At 61.5% G+C, this 25,362-nt stretch overlaps 1 protein-coding gene across 1 annotated transcript; it reads right to left on the bottom strand.

Annotated features, from left to right (window-relative positions):
• Window positions 1-21,371, bottom strand: LOC121275229 (INO80 complex subunit E-like). The gene is made up of 5 exons (XM_041182650.1): window positions 21,315-21,371; window positions 11,485-11,560; window positions 9,974-10,103; window positions 8,357-8,518; window positions 1-930 (listed from the first exon to the last, which is right to left on the bottom strand). Exons 2-5 carry the CDS (start codon window positions 11,490-11,492, stop codon window positions 721-723), a joined length of 510 nt encoding a protein of 169 aa, XP_041038584.1. The 5' UTR covers window positions 11,493-11,560; window positions 21,315-21,371; the 3' UTR covers window positions 1-720.
• Between the last annotated feature and the right edge of the window lie 3,991 nt (window positions 21,372-25,362).

Genomic DNA, 25,362 nt, shown 5'->3' with positions numbered 1-25,362 from the left:
GGGGGGGGAGAAAGCTTTTATTTCTGAAATCGGGCAACATACAGGCGGGATCGCCCAGCGTCACGGATAATCAACTGGAGTCCGTCAGGAATCTGTTTCAGTGTGCCTCTGGGAAATTCCTGCTCCCACTCTCCGGGTATCCAAGATTCAGGGAAATCCGTGCTCCCAGTCTCCGGGTATCCAGGGTTAGGGGAGAAACCGTGTTCCCAGTCTCCGGGTATCCGGGGTTAGGGGAGAATCCGTGTTCCCAGTCTCCGGGTATCCGGGGTTAGGGGAGAATCCGTGTTCCCAGTCTCCGGGTATCCGGGGTTAGGGGAGAATCCGTGTTCCCAGTCCTCGGGTATCCGGGATTGAGGAGAATCCGTGTTCCCAGTCTCCGGGTATCCAGGATTGGGGAAGAATCTGTGTTCCCAGTCTCCGGGTATCCGGGATTGAGGAGAATCCGTGTTCCCAGTCTCCGGGTATCCGGGGTTGGGGGAGAATCCGTGTTCCCAGTCTCCGGGTATCCGGGGTTAGGGGAGAATCCGTGTTCCCAGTCTCCGGGTATCCGGAATTGGGGGAGAATCCGTGTTCCCAGTCTCCGGGTATCCGGGATTGGGGGAGAATCCGTGTTCCCAGTCTCCGGGTATCCGGGGTTAGGGGAGAATCCGTGTTCCCAGTCACCGGGTATTCGGGGTTGGGGGAGAATCCGTGTTCCCAGTCTCCGGGTATCCGGGTGACTCACTCGGGAATATCGATGACCAGGTCGTCATCACCCTCCAGTGCATCATCGTCGCTGCCCTCTCCTGTGTCACTGAACATCTGATGAGGGACAGTGCTGAGAATGGTGGTGGGGGGGAGCTTGGACGAAAGGGCAGAGAGAGGGTCGGAGGCAGAGGAAAAGCTCATGGCCACAGATTCAGGGTGGCTGGAGTGGAGAGGGACTCGCGTCTGGAGGGCGAGAGAGACGAGAGACGAGGGAGAGAGACGAGAGGCGAGAGGGGCAGACGAGAGGCGAGGGAGGGGAGACGAGAGACGAGGGAGGGAAGACGAGAGGCGAGGGAGGGGAGACGAGAGACGAGGGAGGGGAGACGAGAGACGGGGAGGGGAGACGAGAGACGGGGGGGGTGACGAGAGACGGGGGAGGGGAGACGAGAGACGGGGGAGGGGAGACGAGAGACGAGGGGGGGGAGACGAGACGATGGGGGCAGGTGAGAGACGAGGGGGGCAGACGAGAGACGGGGGAGGGGTGACGAGAGACGGGGGGAGATGAGAGACGAGGGGGGGAGACGAGAGACGAGGGGGGGAGACGAGAGACGGAGGGGGGGAGACGAGAGACGGGGGAGGGGTGACGAGAGACGAGGGGGGGAGATGAGAGACGAGGGGGGGAGACGAGAGACGGGGGAGGGGTGACGAGAGACGAGGGGGGGAGATGAGAGACGAGGGGGGGAGATGAGAGACGAGGGGGGGAGACGAGAGACGGGGGGGGGTGACGAGAGACGGTGGGGTGACGAGAGACGAGGGGGGCAGACGAGACACGAGGGGGGCAGACGAGACACGAGGGGGGCAGACGAGACACGAGGGGGGCAGACGAGAGACGGGCGAGGGGTGACGAGAGACGGGGGAGGGGTGACGAGAGACGAGGGGCGGAGACGAGAGACGGGGGTGACGAGAGACGGGGGGGGAGATGAGAGACGAGGTGGGAGACGAGAGAAGGGGGAGGGGTGACGAGAGACGAGGGGGGGAGATGAGAGACGGGGGGTGACGAGAGAAGAGGGGGGCAGACGAGAGACGAGGGAGGGGAGACGAGAGACGAGGGAGGGGAGACGAGAGATGGGGGGAGGGGAGACGAGAGACGGGGGAGGGGAGACGAGAGACGAGGGGGGGAGATGAGAGACGGGGGGTGACGAGAGAAGAGGGGGGCAGACGAGAGACGAGGGGGGAGATGAGACGAGGGGGCAGACGAGAGACGGGGGAGGGGTGACGAGAGACAAGGGGGGGAGTGACGAGAGACGGGGGGGAGACAGAGACGGTGGGGAGACGAGAGACGGTGGGGAGACAAGAGACGAGGGGGGGAGACGAGAGACGGGGGGTCCGAGGGCCGGAGGATGGGGTTCCGAGAGTAAGAGAGAGAGAGGGAGGGAGCATGGAGAGAGAGAGAGGGGTAGGCAGGGGAGAGAGAGCGAGAGAGGCGGGGGGAGAGAGAGCGAGAGAGGCGGGGGGAGAGAGAGCGGGAGAGGTGGGGGGGAGAGAGAGAGCGGGAGAGGCAGGGGAGAGAGAGAGAGAGAGAGAGAGTGAGAGGCGGGGGAGAGAGCGGGAGAGGCGGGGGAGAGAGAGCGGGAGAGGCGGGGGGAGAGAGAGCGGGAGAGGCGGGGGGGAGAGAGAGTGGGAGAGGCGGGGAGAGAGCGGGAGAGGCGGGGAGAGAGAGCGGGAGAGGTGGGGGGGAGAGGGAGAGCGGGAGAGGCAGGAGGGAGAGAGAGCGGGAGAGGTTGGGAGAGAGAGAGCGGGAGAGGCGGGAGGGACAGAGAGTGGGAGAGGCGGGGGACAGCGGGAGAGGCGGGAGAGAGAGAAAGAGCGGGAGAGGTGGGGGGGAGAGAGAGCGAGAGAGGTGGGGGGGAGAGAGAGCGAGAGAGGTGGGGGGGAGAGAGAGCGAGAGAGGTGGGGGGGAGAGAGAGCGAGAGAGGTGGGGGGGAGAGAGAGCGGGAGAGGCGGGGGGAGAGAAAGCGGGAGAGGCGGGAGGGAGAGAGAGCGGGAGAGGTGGGGGGGAGAGAGAGAGCAGGAGAGGCGGGAGGGAGAGAGAGAGCGGGAGAGGCAGGAGGGAGAGAGAGCGGGAGAGGTGGGGAGAGAGAGAGCGGGAGGGACAGAGAGTGGGAGAGGCGGGGGACAGAGAGTGGGAGAGGCGGGGGACAGCGGGAGAGGCGGGAGGGAGAGAAAGAGCGGGAGAGGTGGGGGGGAGAGAGAGTGGGAGAGGCGGGGGAGAGAGAGCGGGAGAGGCGGGGGGGAGAGAGAGTGGGAGGGGCGGGGGGGGGATGGAGAGAGAGAGAGAGAGGTCCAGGTCAGAACCAGAAGTTCCCAACTTCCAAACTCAGCCCCCTCCCCCACACGCTCCCCCCTTCTCCCCACACGCTCCCCCCTCCTCCCTACACGCTCCCCCTCCTCCCTACACGCTCCCCCTCCTCCCTACACGCTCCCCCTCCTCCCTACACGCTCCCCCTCCTCCCCACACGCTCCCCCTCCTCCCTACACGCTCCCCCTCCTCCCTACACGCTCCCCCCTCCTCCCCACACGCTCCCCCTCCTCCCTACACGCTCCCCCTCCTCCCTACACGCTCCCCCCTCCTCCCCACACGCTCCCCTCTCCTCCCCACACGCTCCCCCCTCCTCCCTACACGCTCCCCCCTCCTCCCCACACGCTCCCCCTCCTCCCCACACGCTCCCCCCTCCTCCCCACACGCTCCCCTCTCCTCCCTACACGCTCCCCCTCCTCCCTACACGCTCCCCCCTCCTCCCCACACGCTCCCCTCTCCTCCCCACACGCTCCCCCTCCTCCCTACACGCTCCCACCCTCCTCCCCACACGCTCCCCTCTCCTCCCACACCGCTCCCCCCTCCTCCCTACACGCTTCCCCCTCCTCCCTACACGCTCCCCCTCCTCCCTACACGCTCCCCCTCCTCCCACGACGCTCCCCCTCCTCCCTACACGCTCCCCCTCCTCCCTACACGCTCCCCCCTCCTCCCCACACGCTCCCCCCTCCTCCCCACACGCTCCCCCCTCCTCCCACACACTCCCCCCTCCTCCCACACACTCCCCCCTCCTCCCTACACGCTCTGCCCTCCTCCCACACGCTCCCCCCTCCTCCCACACGTTACCCCCTCCTCCCCACACGCTCCCTCCTCCTCCCTACACGCTCCCTCCTCCTCCCTACACGCTCCCTCCTCCTCCCTACACGCTCCCACCGACTCCCTACACTCTCCTCCCTCCTCCCTACACGCTCCCCGCTCCCTGTACACTCCCCCCTCCTCCCCACACGTTCCCCCCTCCTCCCTACACACTCCCCCCTCCTCCCACACACTCCCCTCTCCTCCTACACACTCCCCTCTCCTCCCACACGCTCCCACCTCCTCCCTACACGCTCCCACCTCCTCCCTACACGCTCCCCTCTCCTCCCTACACACTCCCCCCTCCTCCCACACACTCCCCTCTCCTCCAACACACTCCCCCCTCCTCCCTACACACTCCCCCCTCCTCCCACACACTCCCCTCTCCTCCAACACACTCCCCCCTCCTCCCTACACACTCCCCCCTCCTCCCACACACTCCCCTCTCCTCCCTACACACTCCCCCCTCCTCCCTACACGCTCCCCTCTCCTCCCACACACTCCCCCCTCCTCCCTACACACTCCCCCCTCCTCCCACACACTCCCTTCTCCTCCCACACACTCCCCCCTCCTCCCTACACACTCCCCCCTCCTCCCTACACACTCCCCTCTCCTCCCCACACGCTCCCCTCCTCCCTACACACTCCCCCCTCCTCCCACACACTCCCCCCTCCACCCACACACTCCCCCCTCCTCCCACACACTCCCCCCTCCTCCCACACGCTCCCCCCTCCTCCCACACGCTCACCCCTCCTCCCACACACTCCCCCCTCCTCCCTACACACTCCCCCCTCCTCCCTACACGCTCCCACCGCCTCCCTACACGCTCCCCCCTCCTCCCACACGTTCCCCCCTCCGCCCCACACGCTCCCTCCTCCTCCCTACACGCTCCCTCCTCCTCCCTACACGCTCCCACCGCCTCCCTACACACTCCCCCCTCCTCCCTACACACTCCCCCCTCCTCCCACACGTACCCCCCTCCTCCCCACATGCTCCCCCCTCCTCCCTACACGCTCCCTCCTCCTCCCCACACGCTCCCTCCTCCTCCCCACACGCTCCCTCCTCCTCCCTACACGCTCCCTCCTCCTCCCTACACGCTCCCCCCTCCTACCTACACGCTTCCCCCTCCTCCCTACACGCTCCCCCCTCCTCCCTACACACTCCCCTCTCCTCCCACACACTCACCCCTCCTCCCTACACACTCCCCCCTCCTCCCACACACTCCCCTCTCCTCCCACACACTCCCCTCTCCTCCCACACACTCCCCTCTCCTCCCACACACTCCCCTCTCCTCCCACACACTCCCCCCTCCACCCTACACACTCCCCTCTCCTCCCCACACGCTCCCCTCCTCCCTACACACTCCCCCCTCCTCCCACACACTCCCCCCTCCTCCCACACACTCCCCTCTCCTCCCACACACTCCCCTCTCCTCCCCACACGCTCCCCTCCTCCCTACACACTCCCCCCTCCTCCCACACACTCCCCCCTCCTCCCACACACACCCCCCTCCTCCCTACACACTCCCCCCTCCTCCCACACGCTCCCCCCTCCTCCCACACGTTCCCCCCTCCTCCCCACACGCTCCCTCCTCCTCCCTACACGCTCCCTCCTCCTCCCTACACGCTCCCCGCTCCCTGTACACTCCCCCCTCCTCCCTAGATGCTAGCCCCTCCTCCCTACACACTCCCCCCTCCTCCCACACACTCCCCTCTCCTCCCCACACGCTCCCCTCCTCCCTACACACTCCCCCCTCTTCCCACACACTCCCCCCTCCTCCCACACACTCCCCCCTCCACCCTACACACTCCCCTCTCCTCCCCACACGCTCCCCCCTCCTCCCCACACGCTCCCCCCTCCTCCCACACGCTCCCCCCTCCTCCCTACACGCTCCCCCTCCTCCCTACACGCTCCCCCTCCTCCCCACACGCTCCCCCCTCCTCCCCACACGCTCCCCCCTCCTCCCCAAAAGCTCCCCCCTCCTCCCTACACACTCCCCCCTCCTCCCTACACACTCCCCCCTCCTCCCTACACGCTCCCCCCTCCTCCCTACACGCTCCCCCTCCTCCCTACACGCTCCCCCTCCTCCCTACACGCTCCCCCCTCCTCCCCACACGCTCCCCTCTCCTCCCCACACGCTCCCTCCTCCTCCCCACACGCTCCCCCCTCCTCCCTACACGCTCCCCCCTCCTCCCTACACACTCCCCCCTCCTCCCTACACACTCCCCCCTCCTCCCTACACGCTCCCCCTCCTCCCACACACTCCCCTCTCCTCCCCACACGCTCCCCTCCTCCCTACACACTCCCCCCTCCTCCCACACACTCCCCTCTCCTCCCTGTACACTCCCCCCTCCTCCCTAGATGCTAGCCCCTCCTCCCACATGCTCCCCTCTCCTCCCACACGCTCCCCCCTCCTCCCTACACACTCCCCCTCCTCCCTACACGCTCCCCCCTCCTCCCACACGCTCCCCCCTCCTCCCTACACACTCCCCCTCCTCCCACACGCTCCCCCCTCCTCCCTACACACTCCCCCTCCTCCCTACACGCTCCCCCCTCCTCCCACACGCTCCCCCCTCCTCCCACACACTCCCCTCTCCTCCCTACACACTCCCCCCTCCTCCCTACACGCTCCCCCTCCTCCCTACACGCTCCCCCCTCCTCCCCACACGCTCCCCCCTCCTCCCCACACGCTCCCCCCTCCTCCCCACACGCTCCACCCTCCTCCCTACACGCTCCCCCTCCTCCCTACACGCTCACCCCTCCTCCCTACACACTCCCCCCTCCTCCCTACACACTCCCCCCTCCTCCCTACACGCTCCCCCTCCTCCCACACACTCCCCCCTCCTCCCACACACTCCCCCCTCCTCCCTACACACTCCCCCTCCTCCCTACACACTCCCCCCGCCTCCCTACACGCTCCTCCCTCCTCCCTACACACTCCCCCTCCTCCCTACACGCTCCCCCCTCCTCCCCACACGCTCCCCCCTCCTCCCCACACGCTCCACCCTCCTCCCTACACACTCCCCCCTCCTCCCTACACACTCCCCCCTCCTCCCTACACGCTTCCCCCTCCTCCCTACACGCTCCCCCCTCCTCCCCACAAGCTCCCCCCTCCTCCCTACACGCTCACCCCTCCTCCCACACGCTCCCCCCTCCTCCCCACACGCTCCCCCCTCCTCCCCACAAGCTCCCCCCTCCTCCCTACACGCTCACCCCTCCTCCCACACGCTCCCCCCTCCTCCCCACACGCTCCCCCCTCCTCCCCACACGCTCCCCCCTCCTCCCTACACACTCCCCCTCCTCCCTACACGCTCCCCCCTCCTCCCCACACACTCCCCCTCCTCCCTACACGCTCCCCCCTCCTCCCTAGACGCTCCCCCCTCCTCCCACACGTTCCCCCCTCCTCCCTACACACTCCCCTCTCCTCCCTACACGCTCCCCCCTCCTCCCCACACACGCTCCCCCCCTCCTCCCCACAAGCTCCCCCCTCCTCCCTACACACTCCCCCCTCCTCCCACACACTCCCCCCCTTCCCTCCCTACACACTCCCCCCTCCTCCCTACACGCTCCCTCTCCTCCCTACACGCTCCCCCCTCTCCCCACACGCTCCCCCCTCCTCCCCACAAGCTCCCCCCTCCTCCCTACACACTCCCCCCTCTCCTCCACACACTCCCCCCTCCTCCCTACACACTCCCCCCCTCCTCCCTACACGCTCCCCCTCCTCCCTACACACTCCCCCCCTCCTCCCCACACGCTCCCCCCTCCTCCCCACAAGCTCCCCCCTCCTCCTACACACTCCCCCCTCCTCCCTACACACTTCCCCCTCCTCCCCACACGCTCCCCCCTCCTCCCCACACGCTCCCCCCCTCCTCCCCACACTCGCTCCCCACCCTCCTCCTCCCACACGCGCTCCACCCTCCTCCCCACACGCTCCACCCTCCTCCCTACACACTCCCCCCTCCTCCCTACACACTCCCCCCTCCTCCCTACACACTCCCCCCTCCTCCCTACACGCTTCCCCCTCCTCCCTACAAGCTCCCCCCTCCTCCCTACACGCTCCCCCCTCCTCCCCACAAGCTCCCCCCTCCTCCCTACACGCTCCCCCCTCCTCCCTACACACTCCCCCTCCTCCCTACACGCTCCCCCCTCCTCCCCACACACTCCCCCCTCCTCCCCACACACTCCCCCCTCCTCCCTACACGCTCCCCCCTCCTCCCCACACACTCCCCCTCCTCCCTACACGCTCCCCCCTCCTCCCCACACACTCCCCCTCCTCCCTACACGCTCCCCCCTCCTCCCTAGACGCTCCCCCCTCCTCCCACACGTTCCCCCCTCCTCCCTACACACTCCCCTCTCCTCCCTACACGCTCCCCCCTCCTCCCCACACGCTCCCCCCTCCTCCCCACAAGCTCCCCCCTCCTCCCTACACACTCCCCCCTCCTCCCTACACACTCCCCCCTCCTCCCTACACGCTCCCCCCTCGATCCGGACTCCACCGACCTTGGATTTCTTGCTTTTCTGGGTCTTTGTCCGTTTTTCCCTCTTGGCTTTCTCCGATTTCCCAGCGGAGCCTCCGGCTGCTCCAGCTGAAGCCGGGGGGTGGGAGTTCGAGTAGGAGGATAAATACTCCGAGGGAAACTGGCTGAACGTGGGCGCAGTGATCTACAGGCGACAGGCACACAGACACTGCTCAATACCCCACACAACTGCCCTGGGGGGGGGGGCGGGGGAACGTGGGGAGGAGAGGGGAGGAGGGACGCAGGGGGAGAAACCCCAAACCCCGTAAACCCCAAACCCCGTAAACCCCAAACCCTATAAACCCCATAAACCCCAAACCCCATAAACCCCAAACCCCATAAACCCCAAACCCCATAAACCCTGTAAACCCCAAACCCCAAACCCTATAAACACCGTAAACCCCAAACCCCATAAACCACAAACCCCATAAACGCCAAAAACCCCTAACCCCATAAACCCCAAACCCCATAAACCCATAAGCCCCAAACCCCATAAACCCATAAACCCCAAACCCCATAAACCCCAAACCCCATAAACCCCAAACCCCATAAACCCATAAACCCCATAAACCCATAAACCCCAAACCCCCGTAAACCCCAAACCCCTGTAAACCCCAAACCCCGTAAACCCCAAACCCCGTAAACCCCAAACCCCATAAACCCCAAACCCCATAAACCCCAAACCCCGTAAACCCCAAACCCCATAAACCCCAAACCCCATAAACCCCAAACCCCGTAAACACCATAAATCCCGTAAACCCCAAACCCCGTAAACCCCATAAACCCCAAACTCCATAAACCCCAAACCCCGTAAACACCATAAACCCCAAACCCCGTAAACACCATAAACCCCAAACCCCGTAAACACCAAACCCCATAAACCCATAAACCCCATACCCCATAAACCCCAAACCCCATAAACGCCAAAAACCCGTAAACCCCAACCCCCGTAAACCCCAACCCCCGTAAACCCCAACCCCCGTAAACCCCAACCCCAGGAAACCCCAAACCCCGTAAACCCCAAACCCCGTAAACCCCAAACCCCGTAAACCCCAAACCCCGTAAACACCAAACCCCCTAAACCCCAAACCCCCTAAACCCCAAACCCCCTAAACCCCAAACCCCCTAAACCCCAAACCCTGTAAACCCCAAACCCCATAAACCCCAAACCACGTAAACACCATAAACCCCGTAAACCCCAAACCCTGTAAACCCCATAAACCCCAAGCCCCATAAACACCGTAACCCCCATAAACCCCAAACCCCGTAAACCCCAAACCCCATAAACCCCAAACCCCATAAACCCCAAACCCCGTAAACACCATAAACCCCGTAAACCCCAAACCCCGTAAACACCATAAACCCCAAACCTCATAAACCCCAAACCCCGTAAACACCATAAACCCCAAACCCCGTAAACCCCAAACCTCATAAACCCCAAACCTCATAAACCCCAAACCCCGTAAACCCCAAACCTCATAAACCCCAAACCCCATAAACCCCAAACCCCATAAACCCCAAACCCCATAAACCCCAAACCCCATAAACCCCAAACCCCATAAACCCCAAACCCCGTAAATCCCATCCCCCTGATACTCACGGAGCTGAGGTATGGGGATTGAGTTGCTGATGGTGTCGGAGTCTGGGAGTGTGAGTAGCCCAGGGTGGGCTGTAGAGAGAGAGACGAGGGTGAGGGTGAGGCCGATCCTCCCAGCTGAGGACTCCTCTTCCTGAGGGAGAGGGGAACAGAAACATCGGAGAGGAGTGATCAAGGTCAAACTGACCCCCACGCATAACAGGATACACACACCCCACCCCAACCCGATCCGACACCCTCCTCACCCCTATCCTCCCAGCTGAGGACTTCTCTTCCTGAGGGAGAGGGGAACCGAAACATCGAACAAGAGTGATCAAGGTCAAACTGACCCCCACGCATAACAGGATACACACACCCCACCCCGATCGGAGCTCCTCCACAATCATCCACCTCAACTCCACCTTAATCCAGCCTGTGGCTGATCTTCTCCCTCAACTCCACCTTAATCCAGCCTGTGGCTGATCTTCTCCCTCAACTCCACCTTAATCCAGCCTGTGGCTGATCTTCTCCCTCAACTCCACCTTAATCCAGCCTGTGGCTGATCTTCTCCCTCAACTCCACCTTAATCCAGCCTGTGGCTGATCATCCACCTCAACTCCACCTTAATCCAGCCTGTGGCTGATCTTCTCCCTCAACTCCATCTTAATCCAGCCTGTGGCTGATCTTCTCCCTCAACTCCACCTTAATCCAGCCTGTGGCTGATCTTCTCCCTCAACTCCACCTTAATCCAGCCTGTGGCTGATCTTCTCCCTCAACTCCACCTTAATCCAGCCTGTGGCTGATCATCCACCTCAACTCCACCTTAATCCAGCCTGTGGCTGATCTTCTCCCTCAACTCCACCTTAATCCAGCCTGTGGCTGATCATCCACCTCAACTCCACCTTAATCCAGCCTGTGGCTGATCTTCTCCCTCAACTCCACCTTAATCCAGCCTGTGGCTGATCTTCTCCCTCAACTCCACCTTAATCCAGCCTGTGGCTGATCTTCTCCCTCAACTCCACCTTAATCCAGCCTGTGGCTGATCTTCTCCCTCAACTCCACCTTAATCCAGCCTGTGGCTGATCTTCTCCCTCAACTCCACCTTAATCCAGCCTGTGGCTGATCATCCACCTCAACTCCACCTTAATCCAGCCTGTGGCTGATCTTCTCCCTCAACTCCACCTTAATCCAGCCTGTGGCTGATCTTCTCCCTCAACTCCACCTTAATCCAGCCTGTGGCTGATCTCCCTCAACTCCACCTTAATCCAGCCTGTGGCTGATCATCCACCTCAACTCCACCTTAATCCAGCCTGTGGCTGATCTTCTCCCTCAACTCCACATTAATCCAGCCTGTGGCTGATCATCCACCTCAACTCCTCCTTAATCCAGCCTGTGGCTGATCTTCTCCCTCAACTCAACCTTAATCCAGCCTGTGGCTGATCTTCTCCCTCAACTCAACCTTAATCCAGCCTGTGGCTGATCTTCCCTCTCAGTTCCTCCCTAATCCAGCTGGTGTTGAAAAGAGTTGGACTCACTTCTTCATGACGGGGGTATCCAGGAGTTTCGGACCCTCTCCCTCACTGTTTTCTGATGAGGCTGTTGCGTCTGAATCTGTTTCGGGAAAAAAGTGAAGGGGTGAGTCTCAGACGAGTACTGGAGAAGGAGGAGGCCATTCAGCCCCTCTCCAGCCTGTTACACAGGAACAGCAGGAGGCCATTCAGCCCCTCTCCAACCCTGATACACAGGAACAGGAGGAGCCCATTCAGCCCCTCTCCAGCCTGTTACACAGGAACAGGAGGAGCCCATTCAGCCCCTCTCCAGCCTGTTACACAGGAACAGGAGGAGGCCATTCAGCCCCTCTCCAACCCTGTTACACAGGAACAGGAGGAGGCCATTCAGCCCCTCTCCAACCCTGTTACACAGGAACAGGAGGAGGCCATTCAGCCCCTCTCCAACCCTGTTACACAGGAACAGGAGGAGGCCATTCAGCCCCTCTCCAGCCTGTTACACAGGAACAGGAGGAGGCCATTCAGCCCCTCTCCAGCCTGTTACACAGGAACAGGAGGAGCCCATTCAACCCCTCTCCAGCCTGTTACACAGGAACAGGAGGAGGCCATTCAGCCCCTCTCCAGCCTGTTACACAGGAACAGGAGGAGGCCATTCAGCCCCTCTCCAGCCTGTTACACAGTAAATTGATTTTGTGGCTGACTCCGTTCACCGATCTCCGTCTCCCTTAATAACTGACGAGTAAACGCCCGTGGCTCAGATGGAAGATGATGAATTGGGCAGGTATGTGGTGTGGGAGAGCATTTCCACACATTTCCCAGCCTGTCTGTGTGTGTGTGTGTGTGTGTGTGTGTGTGTGTGTGTGTGTGTGTGTGTGTGTGTGACGGGCTGATCGGTAATGTCTCTGCCCCGTGTCTTGGACTCCAGACCCCTGTAGCCGGAGAAAAGACGTTCCTGCCGGCCTTTCCCGAAATGCTGAACAGCGGGAATCAGGCCTGTGAACGCCAGGGAGGTGGGAGTCTCTCCCCCAGTGTCCCACCCCCTCGAGCCCAGAGAACATTCTGCTCAATCTGGGCCCCTTCCGAAGGACTCGGTCCCTCCTCACAGGGAGAGACTCTGTAATTACCCCGGGACTGGGGGAGACACTGTCATTACCCCGGGACTGGGGGAGACTCTGTCATTACCCCGGGACTGGGGGAGACTCTGTCATTATCCCGGGACTGGGTGGGGGGGAGACTCTGTAATTACCCCGGGACTGGGGGGGGAGACTCTGTAATTACCCCGGGACTGGGGGAGGGAGAGACTCTGTAATTACCCCGGGACTGGGGGAGACTCTGTAATTACCCCGGGACTGGGGGAGACTCTGTAATTACCCCGGGATGGGGGAGACTCTGTAATTACCCCGGGATGGGGGAGACTCTGTAATTACCCCGGGATGGGGGAGACTCTGTAATTACCCCGGGACTGGGGGAGACTCTGTAATTACCCCGGGACTGGGGGAGACTCTGTAATTACCCCGGGACTGGGGGAGACTCTGTAATTACCCCGGGATGGGGGAGACTCTGTAATTACCCCGGGATGGGGGAGACTCTGTAATGACCACGGGACTGGGTGGGGGGGAGACTCTGTAATTACCCCGGGACTGGGGGAGACTCTGTAATTACCCCGGGACTGGGGGAGACTCTGTAATTACCCCGGGACTGGGGGAGACTCTGTAATTACCCCGGGACTGGGGGAGACTCTGTAATTACCCCGGGACTGGGGGAGACTCTGTAATTACCCCCGGGACTGGGGGAGACTCTGTAATTACCCCGGGACTGGGGGAGACTCTGTAATTACCCCGGGACTGGGGAGACTCTGTAATTACCCCGGGACTGGGGGAGACTCTGTAATTACCCCCGGGACTGGGGGAGACTCTGTAATTACCCCGGGACTGGGGGAGACTCTGTAATTACCCCGGGACTGGGGGAGACTCTGTAATTACCCCGGGACTGGGGGAGACTCTGTAATTACCCCGGGACTGGGGGGGGGAGAGACTCTGTAATTACCCCGGGACTGGGCGAGACTCTGTAATTACCCCGGGACTGGGGGAGACTCTGTAATTACCCCGGGATGGGGGAGACTCTGTAATTACCCCGGGATGGGGGAGACTCTGTAATTACCCCGGGACTGGGGGAGACTCTGTAATTACCCCGGGACTGGGGGAGACTCTGTAATTACCCCGGGACTGGGTGGGGGGGAGACTCTGTAATTACCCCGGGACTGGGGGAGACTCTGTAATTACCCCGGGACTGGGGGAGACTCTGTAATTACCCCGGGACTGGGGGAGACTCTGTAATTACCCCGGGACTGGGGGAGACTCTGTAATTACCCCGGGACTGGGGGAGACTCTGTAATTACCCCGGGACTGGGGGAGACTCTGTAATTACCCCGGGACTGGGGGAGACTCTGTAATTACCCCGGGACTGGGTGGGGGGGAGACTCTGTAATTACCCCGGGACTGGGGGAGACTCTGTAATTACCCCGGGACTGGGGGAGACTCTGTAATTACCCCGGGACTGGGTGGGGGGGAGACTCTGTAATTACCCCGGGACTGGGTGGGGGGGAGACTCTGTAATTACCCCGGGACTGGGGGGAGACTCTGTAATTACCCCCGGGACTGGGGGAGACTCTGTAATTACCCCGGGACTGGGGGAGACTCTGTAATTACCCCGGGGACTGGGGGAGACTCTGTAATTACCCCGGGACTGGGGGAGACTCTGTAATTACCCCGGGACTGGGTGGGGGGGAGACTCTGTAATTACCCCGGGACTGGGTGGGGGGGAGACTCTGTAATTACCCCGGGACTGGGTGGGGGGGAGACTCTGTAATTAACCCCGGGGACTGGGTGGGGGGGAGACTCTGTAATTACCCCGGGACTGGGTGGGGGGAGGACTCTGTAATTACCCGGGACTGGGTGGGGGGGAGACTCTGTAATTACCCCGGGACTGGGTGGGGGGGAGGACTCTGTAATTACCCCGGGACTGGGGGAGACTCTGTAATTACCCCGGGACTGGGGTGGGGGGGAGAGGACTCTGTAATTACCCCGGGACTGGGTGGGGGGGAGACTCTGTAATTACCCCGGGACTGGGGGAGACTCTGTAATTACCCCGGGACCTGGGGGAGACTCTGTAATTACCCCGGGACTGGGGGAGACTCTGTAATTACCCCGGGACTGGGGGAGACTCTGTAATTACCCCCGGGACTGGGGGAGACTCTGTAATTACCCCCGGGACTGGGTGGGGGGGAGACTCTGTAATTACCCCGGGACTGGGGGAGACTCTGTAATTACCCCCGGGACTGGGTGGGGGGGAGACTCTGTAATTACCCCGGGACTGGGGGAGACTCTGTAATTACCCCGGGACTGGGTGGGGGGGAGACTCTGTAATTACCCCGGGATGAGGGAGACTCTGTAATTACCCCGGGACTGGGGGAGACTCTGTAATTACCCCGGGACTGGGGGAGACTCTGTAATTACCCCGGGACTGGGGGAGACTCTGTAATTACCCCGGGACTGGGGGAGACTCTGTAATTACCCCGGGACTGGGGGAGACTCTGTAATTACCCCGGGACTGGGGGAGACTCTGTAATTACCCCGGGACTGGGGGAGACTCTGTAATTACCCCGGGACTGGGGGAGACTCTGTAATTATCCCGGGACTGGGGGAGACTCTGTAATTACCCCGGGACTGGGGGGGGAGACTCTGTAATTACCCCGGGACTGGGGGAGACTCTGTAATTACCCCGGGACTGGGGGAGACTCTGTAATTATCCCGGGACTGGGGGAGACTCTGTAATTACCCCGGGACTTGGGGGGGAGAATCTGTAATTACCCAGGGACTGGGGGAGACTCTGTAATTACCCAGGGACTGGGGGAGACTCTGTAATTACCCCGGGACTGGGGGAGACTCTGTAATTACCCCGGGACTGGGGGAGACTCTGTAATTACCCCGGGACTGGGGGAGACTCTGTAATTACCCCGGGACTGGGTGGGGGGGAGACTCTGTAATTACCCCGGGACTGGGTGGGGGGGAGACTCTGTAATTACCCCGGACTGGGGGAGACTCTGTATTACCCCGGGACTGGGGGAGACTCTGTAATTACCCCGGGACTGGGGGGAGACTCTGTAATTACCCCGGGACTGGGGGAGACTCTGTAATTACCCCGGGACTGGGGGAGACTCTGTAATTACCCCGGGACTGGGGGAGACTCTGTAATTACCCCCGGGACTGGGGGAGACTCTGTAATTACCCCCGGGACTGGGTGGGGGGGAGACTCTGTAATTACCCCGGGACTGGGGGAGACTCTGTAATTACCCCGGGACTGGGGGAGACTCCTGTAATTACCCCCGGGACTGGGTGGGGGGGAGACTCTGTAATTACCCCGGGACTGGGTGGGGGGGAGACTCTGTAATTACCCCCGGGACTGGGGGAGACTCTGTAATTACCCCGGGATTGGGGGGAGACTCTGTAATTACCCCCCGGGACTGGGGGAGACTCTGTAATTACCCCCGGGACTGGGGGAGACTCTGTAATTACCCCGGGACTGGGGGAGACTCTGTAATTACCCGGGACTGGGTGGGGGGGAGACTCTGTAATTACCCCGGGGACTGGGGAGACTCTGTAATGACCCCCGGGACTGGGTGGGGGGGAGACTCTGTAATTACCCCGGACTGGTGGGGGGAGACTCTGTACTTACCCCCGGGACTGGGTGGGGGGGAGACTCTGTAATTACCCCGGGACTGGGGGGGGGAGACTCTGTAATTACCCCCGGGACTGGGGGAGACTCTGTAATTACACCGGGACTGGGGGAGACTCTGTAATTACCCCGGGACTGGGGGGGAGACTCTGTAATTACCCCGGGACTGGGGGAGACTCTGTAATTACCCCGGGACTGGGGGAGACTCTGTAATTACCCCGGGACTGGGGGAGACTCTGTAATTACCCCGGGACTGGGGGAGACTCTGTAATTACCCCGGGACTGGGTGGGGGGGAGACTCTGTAATTACCCCGGGACTGGGGGAGACTCTGTAATTACCCCCGGGACTGGGGGGGAGACTCTGTAATTACCCCGGGACTGGGGGAGACTCTGTAATTACCCCGGGACTGGGGGAGACTCTGTAATTACCCCGGGACTGGGGGAGACTCTGTAATTACCCCGGGACTGGGGGGGGAGGACTCTGTAATTACCCCGGGACTGGGGGAGACTCTGTAATTACCCCGGGACTGGGGGGGAGACTCTGTAATTACCCGGGACTGGGTGGGGGGAGACTCTGTAATTACCCCGGGACTGGGGGAGACTCAGTAATTACCCCGGGACTGGGTGGGGGGAGACTCTGTAATTACCCCGGGACTGGGGGAGACTCTGTAATTACCCCCTGGACTGGGTGGGGGGGAGACTCTGTAATTACCCCGGGACTGGAGGGAGACTCTGTAATTCCCCCCGGGACTGGGGGGAGACTCTGTAATTACCCCGGGACTGGGGGGAGACTCTGTAATTACCCCCGGGACTGGGGAGACTCTGTAATTACCCCGGGACTGGGGGAGACTCTGTAATTACCCCGGGACTGGGGGAGACTCTGTAATTACCCCCGGGACTGGGGGAGACTCTGTAATTACCCCGGGACTGGGGGGAGACTCTGTAATTATCCCGGGACTGGGGGAGACCTCTGTAATTACCCCCGGGACTGGGGGGGGAGACTCTGTAATTACCCCGGGACTGGGGGAGACTCTGTAATTACCCCGGGACTGGGGGAGACTCTGTAATTATCCCGGGACTGGGGAGACTCTGTAATTACCCCGGGACTGGGGGAGACTCTGTAATTATCCCGGGACTGGGGGAGACTCTGTAATTACCCCGGGACTGGGGGGGGAGACTCTGTAATTACCCCGGGACTGGGGGAGACTCTGTAATTACCCCGGGACTTGGGGGGGAGAATCTGTAATTACCCAGGGACTGGGGGAGACTCTGTAATTACCCAGGGACTGGGGGAGACTCTGTAATTACCCCGGGACTGGGGAGACTCTGTAATTACCCCCCGGGACTGGGGGAGACTCTGTAATTACCCCGGTGACTGGGGGGAGACTCTGTAATTACCCCGGGACTGGGGGAGACTCTGTAATTACCCCGGGACTGGGGGAGACTCTGTAATTACCCCGGGACTGGGGGGGGAGACTCTGTAATTACCCCGGGACTGGGGGGGGAGACTCTGTAATTACCCAGGGACTGGGGGAGACTCTGTAATTACCCCGGGACTGGGGGAGACTCTGTCATTACCCCGGGACTGGGGGGGGGAGACTCTGTAATTACCCCGGGACTGTGGGGGAGATCTGTATTTACCCCGGGACTGGGGGGAGACTCTGTAATTACCCCCCCGGGACTGGGGGAGACTCTGTAATTACCCGGGACTGGGGGAGACTCTGTAATTACCCCCGGGACTGGGGGAGGGACTCTGTAATTACACCGGGACTGGGGGAGACTCTGTATTACCCCGGGACTGGGGGGGAGACTCTGTAATTACCCCGGGACTGGGGGAGACTCTGTAATTACCCCGGGACTGGGGGAGACTCTGTAATTACCCCGGGACTGGGGGAGACTCTGTAATTACCCCGGGACTGGGGGAGACTCTGTAATTACCCCGGGACTGGGTGGGGGGGAGACTCTGTAATTACCCCGGGACTTGGGGAGACTCTGTAATTACCCCGGGACTGGGGGAGACTCTGTAATTACCCCGGGACTGGGGGAGACTCTGTAATTACCCCGGGACTGGGGGAGACTCTGTAATTACCCCGGGACTGGGGGAGACTCTGTAATTACCCCGGGACTGGGGGAGACTCTGTAATTACCCCGGGACTGGGTGGGGGGGAGTCTCTGTAATTACCCCGGGACTGGGTGGGGGACACTCTGTAATTACCCCGGGACTGGGGTGGGGGAGACTCTGTAATTACCCCGGGACTGGGGGAGAGACTCTGTAATTACCCCGGGACTGGGGGAGACTCTGTAATTACCCCGGGACTGGGGTGGGGGGGAGACTCTGTAATTACCCCGGGACTGGGGGAGAGACTCTGTAATTACCCCGGGACTGGGGGAGACTCTGTAATTACCCCGGGACTGGGGTGGGGGGGAGACTCTGTAATTACCCCGGGACTGGGGTGGGGGAGAGACTCTGTAATTACCCCGGGACTGGGGGAGACTCTGTAATTACCCCGGGACTGGGGGAGACTCTGTAATTACCCCGGGACTGGGGGAGACTCTGTAATTACCCCGGGACTGGGGGAGACTCTGTAATTACCCCGGGACTGGGGAGACTCTGTAATTACCCCGGGACTGGGGGGGGAGACTCTGTAATTACCCCGGGACTGGGGGGGGAGACTCTGTAATTACCCCGGGACTGGGGGGGGAGACTCTGTAATTACCCCGGGACTGGGGGGGGAGACTATGTAATTACCCCGGGACTGGGGGAGACTCTGTAATTACCCCGGGACTGGGGGAGACTCTGTAATTACCCCGGGACTGGGGGAGACTCTGTAATTACCCCGGGACTGGGGGAGACTCTGTAATTACCCCGGGACTGGGGGAGACTCTGTAATTACCCCGGGACTGGGGGAGACTCTGTAATTACCCCGGGACTGGGGGAGACTCTGTAATTACCCCGGGACTGGGGGGGGAGACTCTGTAATTACCCCGGGACTGGGGGAGACTCTGTAATTACCCCGGGACTGGGGGAGACTCTGTAATTACCCCGGGACTGGGTGGGGGGGGGAGACTCTGTAATTACCCTGGGACTGGTTGGGGGGGAGACTCTGTAATTACCCCGGGACTGGGGGAGACTCTGTAATTAACCCGGGACTGGGGGAGACTCTGTAATTACCCCGGGACTGGGGGAGACTCTGTAATTACCCCGGGACTGGGGGAGACTCTGTAATTACCCCGGGACTGGGGGAGACTCTGTAATTACCCCGGGACTGGGGGAGACTCTGTAATTACCCCGGGACTGGGGGAGACTCTGTAATTACCCCGGGACTGGGGGAGACTCTGTAATTACCCCGGGACTGGGGGAGACTCTGTAATTACCCCGGGACTGGGGGAGACTCTGTAATTACCCCGGGACTGGGGGAGACTCTGTAATTACCCCGGGACTGGGGGAGACTCTGTAATTACCCCGGGACTGGGGGAGACTCTGTAATTACCCCGGGACTGGGGGAGACTCTGTAATTACCCCGGGACTGGGGGAGACTCTGTAATTACCCCGGGACTGGGGGAGACTCTGTAATTACCCCGGGACTGGGGGAGACTCTGTAATTACCCCGGGACTGGGGGAGACTCTGTAATTACCCCGGGACTGGGGGAGACTCTGTAATTACCCCGGGACTGGGGGAGACTCTGTAATTACCCCGGGACTGGGGGAGACTCTGTAATTACCCCGGGACTGGGGCAGACTCTGTAATTACCCCGAGACTGGGGGAGACTCTGTAATTACCCCGGGACTGGGTGGGGGGGAGACTCTGTAATTACCCCGGGACTGGGTGGGGGGGAGACTCCGTAATTACCCCGGGACTGGGGGAGACTCTGTAATTACCCCGGGACTGGGGGAGACTCTGTAATTACCCCGGGACTGGGGGAGACTCTGTAATTACCCCGGGACTGGGGGAGAATCTGTAATTACCCCGGGACTGGGGGAGACTCTGTAATTACCCCGGGACTGGGGGAGACTCTGTAATTACCCCGGGACTGGGGGAGACTCTGTAATTACCCCGGGACTGGGGGAGACTCTGTAATTACCCGGGACTGGGTGGGGGGGAGACTCTGTAATTACCCCGGGACTGGGCGGGTGACACTCTGTAATTACCCCGGGACTGGGGTGGGGGACACTCTGTAATTACCCCGGGACTGGGGGAGACTCTGTAATTACCCCGGGACTGGGGTGAGGGAGACTCTGTAATTACCCCGGGACTGGGGGAGACTCTGTAATTACCCCGGGACTGGGGGACACTCTGTAATTACCCCGGGACTGGGGGAGACACTGTAATTACCCCGGGACTGGGGGAGACTCTGTAATTACCCCGGGACTGGGGGAGACTCTGTAATTACCCCGGGACTGGGGGAGACTCAGAATTACCCCGGGACTGGGTGGGGGGGAGACTCTGTAATTACCCTGGGACTGGGTGGGGGGGAGACTCTGTAATTACCCCGGGACTGGGTGGGGGGGAGACTCTGTAATTACCCCGGGACTGGGTGGGGGGGAGACTCTGGAATTACCCCGGGACTGGGGGAGACTCTGTAATTACCCCGGGACTGGGTGGGGAGACTCTGTAATTACCCCGGGACTGGGGGAGACTCTGTAATTACCCCGGGACTGGGGGAGACTCTGTAATTACCCCGGGACTGGGGGAGACTCTGTAATTACCCCGGGACTGGGGGAGACTCTGTAATGACCCCGGGACTGGGTGGGGGGGAGACTCTGTAATTACCCCGGGACTGGGGGAGACTCTGTAATTACCCCGGGACTGGGTGGGGGGGAGACTCTGTAATTACCCCGGGACTGGGGGAGACTCTGCAATTACCCCGGGACTGGGGGAGACTCTGCAATTACCCCGGGACTGGGGGAGACTCTGTAATTACCCCGGGACTGGGGGAGACTCTGTAATTACCCCGGGACTGGGGGAGACTCTGTAATTACCCCGGGACTGGGGGAGACTCTGTAATTACCCCGGGACTGGGGGAGACTCTGTAATTACCCCGGGACTGGGGGAGATTCTGTAATTACCCCGGGACTGGGGGGGGAGACTCTGTAATTACTGTAAAAAGATCCAGACTCTTACCGGACGAATCCTCATCCACATTCTCGTACTGGAGCAGCCGGTCCAGGAGGAAGCTGATCGGGGGGTGGGGGTAAACAGGGAGCGTTGGTGAGGGGTGTCGGGGGGGGAGAGAGAGGGAGTGTCGGGAGGGGAGGGGCGAGGAAGGAAGAGGATGGCGGGGCAGGGGAGAGGTGAGATGAGGGAGGGGGAGGAGGAGGAGGGAGCGGGTGGTGGGGGGTGGGAGGGAGGAGAAGGGAGGGGAGAAGCGTGTGGAGGGGAGAGGGGTGGGTGGAGAGGGGGAGGGGGGTGTGGAGGTCGGGTCAGGTGAGCAGAGGGAGGGTCGGGGTGTAAAAAGGACAGAGAGGGGGATAGAGAGAGAGAGAGAGAGAGAGAAATCACGTTAATATTTAAACCGAAATCAATCCCATCCCCGGCTCTGAAACACTCCCCCCCACCCCCGCCAGGATTGTACAGCGAGTTCATGCAGGGACAGGCAGCACAGGGTCTAACAGGCAGAGCTGGGGCGGGGTCTAACAGGCAGAGCTGGGGCGGGGTCTAACAGGCAGACCGGGGCGGGGTCTAACAGGCAGAGCGGGGCGGGGTCTAACAGGCAGACCGGGGCGGGGTCTAACAGGCAGACCGGGGCGGGGTCTAACAGGCAGACCGGGGCGGGGTCTAACAGGCAGACCGGGGCGGGGTCTAACAGGCAGACCGGGGCGGGGTCTAACAGGCAGACCGGGACAGGGTCTAACAGGCAGACCGGGACGGGGTCTAACAGGCAGATCGGGACGGGGTCTAACAGGCAGATCGGGACGGGGTCTAACAGGCAGATCGGGACGGGGTCTAACAGGCAGACCGGGACGGGGTCTAACAGGCAGACCGGGACGGGACAGGGTCTAACAGGCAGACCGGGACAGGATCTAACAGGCAGACCGGGACAGGGTCTAACAGGCAGACCGGGACAGGGTCTAACAGGCAGACCGGGACAGGGTCTAACAGGCAGACCGGGACAGGGTCTAACAGGCAGACCGGGACAGGGTCTAACAGGCAGACCGGGACAGGACAGGGTTTAACAAGCAGACCGGGACAGGACAGGGTTTAACAAGCAGACCGGGACAGGGTCCAACAGGCAGATCTGGACTGGGTCTAACAGGCAGCCAGGGACTGGGTCTAACAGGCAGATCGGGACGGGGTCTAACAGGCAGACCGGGACGGGGTCTAACAGGCAGACCGGGACGGGGTCTAACAGGCAGACCGGGACGGGGTCTAACAGGCAGACCGGGACGGGGTCTAACAGGCAGACCGGGACGGGACAGGGTCTAACAGGCAGACCGGGACAGGATCTAACAGGCAGACCGGGACAGGGTCTAACAGGCAGACCGGGACAGGGTCTAACAGGCAGACCGGGACAGGGTCTAACAGGCAGACCGGGACGGGACAGGGTCTAACAGGCAGACCGGGACGGGGTCTAACAGGCACATCAGGACGGGGTCTAACAGGCACATCAGGACGGGGTCTAACAGGCAGACCGGGACGGGGTCTAACAGGCACATTGGGACGGGGTCTAACAGGCACATTGGGACGGGGTCTAACAGGCAGACTGGGGCGGGGTCTAACAGGCAGATCGGGGCGGGGTCTAACAGGCAGACCGGGACGGGGTCTAACAGGCAGATCGGGACCGGGTCTAACAGGCAGATCGGGACGGGGTCTAACAGGCAGACCGGGGCGGGGTCTAACAGGCAGACCGGGGCGGGGTCTAACAGGCAGACCAGGACGGGGTCTAACAGGCAGACCAGGACGGGGTCTAACAGGCAGATCGGGACCGGGTCTAACAGGCAGATCGGGACCGGGTCTAACAGGCAGACCGGGACCGGGTCTAACAGGCAGACCGGGACCGGGTCTAACAGGCAGACCGGGACCGGGTCTAACAGGCAGACCGGGACCGGGGTCTAACAGGCAGATCGGGGTGGGGTCTAACAGGCAGACCGGGACCGGGTCTAACAGGCAGACCAGGACAGGGTCTAACAGGCAGACCGGGACGGGGTCTAACAGGCAGACCGGGACGGGGTCTAACAGGCAGATCGGGACAGGGTCTAACAGGCAGATCGGGACAGGGTCTAACAGGCAGATCGGGACAGGGTCTAACAGGCAGATCGGGACAGGGTCTAACAGGCAGACCGGGACGGGGTCTAACAGGCAGACCGGGACGGGGTCTAACAGGCAGATCGGGACGGGGTCTAACAGGCAGATCGGGACAGGGTCTAACAGGCAGATCGGGACAGGGTCTAACAACCAAGAGCAGCAGGTTTTTCAGTCCCAGGAGACTGGTAAATAAAACTGTATCGCTGGGAGAAGCAGTATCTCTGAGGTGCAGAGGGATCTGGGTGTCCTGGTGCATGAATGACAAAAGGTTAGTCTGCAGGTACAGCAGGTCATTGGGAAAGATAATACAATCTTACTGTTTATTGTGGGGGGGATTGTACACAAAAGCGGGGAGGTTATGCTCCAGTTGTGCAGGGCACTGGTGAGACCACATCTGGAGTATTGTGTACAGTGCTGGTCTCCTTATGTAAAGAAGGATGTAAATGTGTGAGAAGCAGTTCGGAGAAGGTCCACCAGACTGATACCAGGAATGCGCGGCCTGTTTTATGAGGGAAGCTTGGACAGGGTTAGTCTCGTATCCGCCGGAGTTTAGAAGAGTGAGGGGCGACTCGATTCAAACCTTTAAAGATCCTGAGAGGTCTTGGACAGGGGGGATGTGGAAAGGAGGTTTCCTCTTGGGGGGAGAATCTAGAATTAGGTTGGGTGGGGGGGGGGGGGTCACTGTTTAAAAATAAGGGGGTCACCCATTGAAATCGGAGATGAGGAGAAATGTTTTCACTCGGAGGGTGGAGAGACTTTGGAACTCTCCCTGAAAAGGTGGTGGGAGCAGAGACTGGGAATATTTTTAAGGTGGGGGTGGATAGATTCTGGGTAAGCGAGGAGGAGGGGGGGGGGGGTTGACAGGTTATCGGGGGGAATGTGGGGTGGAGGTTACAATCAGGTCAGCCCTGACCTTATTGAAGTGGGGGGGGGAGCAGGATCGAGGGGCCGAGTGGCCTAATCCTGCTCCTTGATCGTACGGGAGGCTTCACCTGAGCGGGGGAGGGAGCTGGGAAGGATGGTGAACCCACCCGAGACAGTGAGGGAGGTGGAATCCCCGCTCTGAAGCTGGACAGAGTTGGAGCGGACTGTAGTGAAGGTTCGACCGAAGCGAGGAAGGTGGGTTGTTGACGGGTGGTCGGAAAGCTGCAGTTCGCCCGGACAGCTGGGAAGGAACAGGCACTGAAGGTGAAGCAAACGTCCCGGTCCCCAGCTACGCACAACCGCGCCCCCAAGTTAAACCGTGGGGAACCGGGGACCAGCGCGCCGGAGGGAAGCAGCTGCAGGACTAATTGAAATGTGGTTCATGTGGGACAACAGGACCGGCTACTAAACACGGGCACAAGCAGAACCGGCAGCCTGTAAAAAACTGTCACTGCGCTGTTCTAGGACAACGCCCGACACACAGGCTCACCCCGGTGAGATTCAGGCAGGTTACATTGAGCTGGGAGGTGTCAGGGAGGAGGAATGGGAGAGGCGGAGAGATTCGGGGAGGGAGTTGCAGTGTTTCGGGCGCCCCTAGACCTGCTCCGGTGCCGCTCACAGAACCGGCGTCCAGCCAGGTATGTGGGAATCTGCCCCTCCTCCCCCCCCCCGGTGTATCCTGTCCGGAGACAGAGAGAGAGAGAGAGAGAGAGAGAGAGAGAGAGAGGGAGGGAGCAGGAAGGATCCGACGGGGTCGCTTACCGCCCCATCAGCCTCCTGGCTGTCAGCAGCAAAGTGAGGGGAGGATGTCGACAGAGCTTTCGAGAGGCATCAACTCAGCAACAACCTGCTCACTGACCCTGGGTCTGGGCTGCGCCAGGAACGATGGACTCCCCAGGGCTGCCGGGGTGATTCCAGAACGGCGTGAGCCGTGAACGCGCTGGCAGAGGAACGGGTCCCCGTGCGTGAACGGGTTGTCACTTGCAGCGGGTATATAAGTGAG

The sequence above is a fragment of the Carcharodon carcharias genome, unplaced genomic scaffold (genome assembly GCF_017639515.1).
Source record: "Carcharodon carcharias isolate sCarCar2 unplaced genomic scaffold, sCarCar2.pri scaffold_956_ctg1, whole genome shotgun sequence".
Lineage (NCBI taxonomy): Eukaryota > Metazoa > Chordata > Chondrichthyes > Lamniformes > Lamnidae > Carcharodon > Carcharodon carcharias.
The sequence above is the reverse complement of the archived record's forward strand: the minus strand, read 5'-3'. Positions and strand labels throughout refer to the sequence as shown.

Coding starts and splice junctions, on each gene's coding strand:
- LOC121275229 (XM_041182650.1), bottom strand. Junction 8,519..9,973: donor AATCCCCATACCTCAGCTCC/GTGAGTATCAGG, acceptor TGTCGCCTGTAG/ATCACTGCGCCCACGTTCAG. Junction 931..8,356: donor AGAAAAGCAAGAAATCCAAG/GTCGGTGGAGTC, acceptor CTCGCCCTCCAG/ACGCGAGTCCCTCTCCACTC.